Here is a 5455-nt window from a genome sequence, read left to right on the forward strand (position 1 = left end):
TTGGGATCGAGTGCTCTTGCATTGAGACAGGTATTTCATGCCTGGCTTGTGTTGGCTGGAAGCAAAGGGGAGGGGGAGCTGCCTTTGTTCCAGGCAAGGAGCAGATGCATGTCAGTGTACAGCCGGCTGGGGCTGCACACACACAGCAAAAACACACGTGCACACAAGCACATGCACACAGTCCCATACAGGTTCATGCTGTGCAAACCAGCCCTTCTCTGCTATCCCACTCCCCACTGGACAACTCCTCCTTGACACAGGTCTGCTTCCAGCCCATCCTCTCTTGGCATCCCACTTGCTGGCAGCTTGTGCGGAGGTGCATCTCATCCTTAGTACATCTCTGGGGGAAAATGGATGGGTCTCCCAGGCACTGGGGAAGTGTGGCAATGGTAGGGTGAAGTTACAGCTGCTGTCTGGAGACCAGGTCTCCCTTACCTCTCCCAGGTCTCCCCAGCCACCCCTCTGCTGCTGGGGTCCTGTAAAACCCTGGAAATCAAACTATCAGGCAGTTGGGCAGGGGGAGGTGGTCTCAGTGAATACCGTGGGCTTGCAGGAAGTGTCTTGCAGACATGGGGCTGTGCTCAGCAATGCGCACCCGTGCTTGTGGGTGTGCACGCCTCCACATTGCCGCGCACGCAGACAGCACCCACGTGTGCATATGTGCACGCATATGTGCACCATTCCTCCTCCGCAAACCATGGGAGAGCTGGAAGGCTGTTCAGGAAATGCACTGCTCACTCCTTCTTCTCATAGCTCTAGGGTAGGACTCTGTGGTTTATGATGGGCCCTGTGCTGATCCTCCTCGGCAGGCAGAGAAGGAGGGGGAATCTGTGTCCTGAGCTGTTGGGGCAGGGTTGGAGCTGTGGGGAACAGCCCTTTATTACAGGTTAAATGCAGGGATTATAACCTCACTGAAAAGGACAATGAGTTGAAGGAGGTGGGCTGCCCCTAGGCTGAGTGTGAGCAGCCAAATCCAAAGGTTCCTCAGGCTCCAGAAGATGAGTACCCAAGCTTGGGGAATGGGGCTTGAGGCAATGCTGAACAAGGCATGATGCAAACTGTGCCAGGGCTGGGAGATGCAGCTGGGCACAGCTGACATCAGCCCTCAGCAATGAAATGGCACTCACTGAAATGGCACAGCCCCAGGCACTTCTGCCTCATGGTTTTGGGACATGTTCAGATCCTGGGTGCTGCGCTCTCCTTCCTTAGTTCTCCACCCTGCTGAGAGTCCCTTGGGTCTCCTCTGCAGATGGGCTCTTTGTGACTGACTACTTCACCCGCACACCACGCAAGCTCAGCCCCTTCCGCTCCTTTGCCAGCATCGAGCTCTTCCACTTCCACATCCCTGAGGACACAGTCATTGCTGTCTGGAACCTCATCACCTTCAAGGAGCAGGGTGGCACCTTTGGGGACCAATGCCCAGACCGTAGCATCACCGTGTGAGTAAGCAGCCTGCCCTGTCTGTTTCCTTCCTGCCTGCCCCTGCTGTCTGCTGCCTGGCTGTGCCCCGGAGCCTAACTGCTCTTGCCTGCTTTTTACTTGCATTGGCACACATATGTATATGTATACACATGCACATACGTGCAGAGGAGTACCCATGCATGCACACACACAGGCACGCTCACTCCCCATGATTCATCTTCCACTCTTGCAGGCTCCACTCTTCTGTGCACCCCATACATGAACAGTTTTCCTTGAACACCCACCCAGGGAAGCTCACAGTCTCCAGCAAGGTCACAGAATCATAGAATCAACCAGGTTGGAAAAGACCTAGTTGATTCTATAAGATTATCAAGTCCAACCATTACCCCAGGACTGCCAAGTCCACCACTAAACCCTGTCACTAAGGCCCTTGTCTCCACGGTCCCAGCTTACAGATGGCCTCCCATGATGTCTTTAAGATTCCTAATAGCATGAAAGATAGACCCCCAACATGTAGGGCATGCTCACCCTGCTGTGGTGCCCAGCCTGCACCCTGCTAACTGCTGTCTCTCCTGCAGGTACTTCCGCTCAGGGGCTCCCTCCGTCATTAACCCACTGCACACGCACTTCCCCAGGGACACGGCTGTCCCTGGTTCCTTTGCACTGACTCTTACCTGGACCCTGCCCAACCGCACCACGGGGGTCTTCAATGTCACCAGCCCGCTGCCCGGAGACTGGTTCCTGGCTGCTCACCTGCCCAAAGATGAGGGCAAGATCTCTGTCAAGGTGAAGGGCTTTGGGAGGACCATGGGGTGGCAGGGCTCACTGCAGGGCTCTGCTGGTGTCTGGCTGTTCTGGGCTGGCAGTGCCCAAGGCAGATGTCCCAACTGGGGACAATGCCCCATGCCCCCTGCCCCATACTGACTGTCCTACTGGTGCAGGGGCTCTATGAGGAGTGCCAGTACCTCTTCCAGCCACAGCTCATCGTGCAGCGCCTGGTGAACATCGCCGTGCTGTACCCTGGTTATGTCACTGAGCAGAGCATGGCCCCCCACAACCGCTCCTGCCTCTACAAGTGAGTGCAAGAGAGTCTCCTAAGGAGGGGGCACCCCCAGGGTGGGGAGCTGAGGGTGCCCCATCCCTCTGCCTTGCCCTCCCAGCCCCACTGGTCCATGCTGAAGGGCAGGACTTGACACTGTTGTCCCGTAGGGTGTTTGTGCCAAGCTACACATCACGAGTTCTGGTGGAGGTGCTGCGGTGCCGTGGGGCTGAGGGCTGCCCACTCTGGCTGCGTGTGCGGGCCAAGGCTCCCCCCCTGCACAACTCCACAGCACTGGACTGCCGGGAGCATGATCCCTGCCAGCTGGCACTGGACCTGCCCTTCTGGCAGCACTGGTACTATGTGCTGGTGGAGAAACACCCTGGGGTGCCAGGCACCATCTCCTTCCAGGTCACCGTGCAGCTCACAGGTGAGGGTACATGGGAAGGTGTGGGTAAGGGGCATGGTCTTGTATCTGCTTGGTTGACTGTTGGGGAGCAAAGGATGCCCACGGGATCTGGCCCCAGCTTGGCACAGGGTTATACACAGCTCTGCTGGGATGGGGACACTGGGAGGTTTTGGGTCTGGTTGCACATGGAAGTGTGTGGTGGGCAAGAAGGGGAGGTCAGAACTAAGAGGGGGTTGGAGGAGATGTGCAGTGCCCAGGCTGACAGCTCTTTGCCTCCCAGACTGCTCCCAGCCCAGCCTGGCCCGGCCACCCTTCCTGCCCTCCAGTGCTTCCATGAACATGCCTCACTCCTTCGGCTCTGCGGGTGGGATGGCACTGGGGGACAGCCCTCCACCCACCAGCCCCAATGGCACGAAGCACCCAGTCCCCATCACCTCACCCGCCAGTGACCGGTGCTGGCCCATCCGCCCCACACTGCGCAATGAGCTGGACACCTTCTCCGTCCACTTCTACATCTTCTTTGGGCCCAACGTGTCAGTGCCACCCGACCGCCCTGCTGTCTTCGTCATCAACCTCCTGCCGGTGCTGGACAGTGGTGGGGTGCTCAACCTGGAGCTGCGGCTCAATGTGGTGAGATGGCCATGCTGCGCCCTGGATGGGGCTGGACAGCTTGAGAGGGGGACAATCTGGGAGATGGGTGATGTCAAAGCTGCAGCAGGGCAAGGAATGGGATTTGGGGTGCTCTTGGGTTATGGGTTTGAGAGCTCTTGGGTGATGAAGCACAGAGGAGAGTTCTCAAGGGCAGGGTGATAGCTTGGATTTGGGATGTTGTTGGGTGATGGCAGTGGGTTAGGACACTGCCAGGTTGTGTGCTGTTATGGGGGTGGTGGCAGAGCAGGGGACATCCCCCATGGCCCACGGTTTAGGGCCATCTTGTCATCTGTTCTCAGAGCTCCCTGTGTGGTGAGAATGTAACAGTGTTTGGGTGTCTGAACCACGAAGTCCCACTGACATCCAGTGACAACACCTCAGTCACCTGCGAGACAGGTAGGCTGGGCTGTGAATGTCCATCCTGCCATGGCTGTGGGAGTCTCTTGCCCTCCGTGTGGCATGAGACTGGGTGGGAGACACCAGAAACTGTGGGGGCATCTGTCCCTGGGGTGTTCTGTCCCAGTCCCAGCTCTGCCCAGGGGAAGGGACTGCCCCTGCCCTGCTCACATGGAGCTCTCTTGGTCCACAGAGTCCCTGGCAGGCTTCCTGCTCTCTGTCAATGCCACAGCCAGCCTCAGCCGCCTGAGGATCCCCTACCCCCAGACAGGCAGCTGGTACCTGAGTCTGCGCTCGCTCTGTGCCACAGAGCATGGGTAAGAGCCTGTTCCCTCCCTGTGTGCCCAGAGGGGATGTCCTACCCACGATCTTCATCCATGTGAGCTGTGGATCCATGGTTGTGCCTGTCCCCTGCTCTGCATGTCACTGTTCATGCGTGTGCACATGGCTTTGGGGTCTGTGTGTCACCGTGTGAGTGACTGCGTGGGCACCGATGGCTCTATCTTGTGCCTGCCTGACCATCTGTGGTCCCCGCGGCTCTTCCCTCTGTCTTGCAGTTAGGAAGCGCCTGTCAGCTTGTGAATGCCGTGCATCTGTTGGTGCCTGCCCGTCTCCGGCAGTGCCCATCTGTACCCATGCCTGGGAGGGGACTGGGCTGTCACTGCAAGGATGGGGCTTGGCTGTGTGTGTGAGGGGCAACTCTAGTCAGGCTGCTGCCCCCCTGCTCTGCTCAGCATCTCCAGGGACCCATTCTGTGGCTGAGGCTGTCATGGGTGTCTGCGTGAGAACCCTGTGGAGAAGGGCTGTTGTGTGTGTGTATCTGTACAAACGAGTCCCTGTGGGGTCTATGCCATGCAGATGGTTCTGTGTGCATGTTCAGTGCATGCATGAACACAGCACGGGGTGTTCAATGCATGTGGATGGTGCTGCATGCATGTTTGGCTGCACAAATGCAGACAGCTCTGTGTCCAAGTTCAGGCTTGTGCAAGCAGACAGGGCTGTGGTTGTTCTATGTGCGCATGTGTGCACATTTGACTGTGTGAGCACATGCATGGACAGACACACGTGCAGACGCATCCCATGCATGTGTACAGACAGCCGTGTGTGCATGTTTGTGCATGTTGGGATACTTGCGTGTGTGCAGGCAGCAGTTGATGTGTGTTGTTGGAATGTGGAGTGCCTGTGCTCCTGCGTGCTGGACCTGCGGAGGTGCTGGGAGTGCCCACAGCCCTGCGCATGGGCGATGCAGGCAGCGGGGTGCCTGCTCTGACTCCTCTGCTGTGTTTACAGCTCATGCTGAGTTGCCAGTTGCATTCACACCTTCCCCAGCATGGTCACATGCAGACATTGCAGGGCATGGTGTTTTCACAACCATGGAACCAGAAAAACACAAACCAAATAGAAGCCAGCTGAGTGTGCTGATAAAGGAAAAGTGGGTCCAAGTGTGGCCACATTCCTCCTGATTGCCCAGCTTGACACACAAGATAGAATAACAGAATGGCTTGGGTTGGAATGGACCTTAAAGCTCATCCAGTTCC

At 57.4% G+C, this 5455-nt stretch overlaps 1 protein-coding gene across 1 annotated transcript in view; it reads left to right on the plus strand.

The window, feature by feature from the left end:
• Positions 1–1249: 1249 nt before the first annotated feature.
• TMEM8B (transmembrane protein 8B) overlaps positions 1250–5455 on the plus strand; it is a gene marked incomplete at its 5' end in the record, with an annotated part of 5874 nt that continues 1668 nt past the window's right edge. Inside the window, 7 exons of the mRNA XM_010016972.1 lie at positions 1250–1439; positions 2001–2208; positions 2364–2497; positions 2632–2891; positions 3151–3500; positions 3821–3917; positions 4111–4234. Coding sequence (XP_010015274.1) covers positions 1250–1439; positions 2001–2208; positions 2364–2497; positions 2632–2891; positions 3151–3500; positions 3821–3917; positions 4111–4234 — 1363 coding nt within the window. The remainder of the gene's footprint in view (positions 1440–2000; positions 2209–2363; positions 2498–2631; positions 2892–3150; positions 3501–3820; positions 3918–4110; positions 4235–5455) is intronic.

Source organism: Nestor notabilis, unplaced genomic scaffold (genome assembly GCF_000696875.1).
Source record: "Nestor notabilis isolate BGI_N333 unplaced genomic scaffold, ASM69687v1 scaffold25620, whole genome shotgun sequence".
NCBI classification, from domain to species: domain Eukaryota; kingdom Metazoa; phylum Chordata; class Aves; order Psittaciformes; family Psittacidae; genus Nestor; species Nestor notabilis.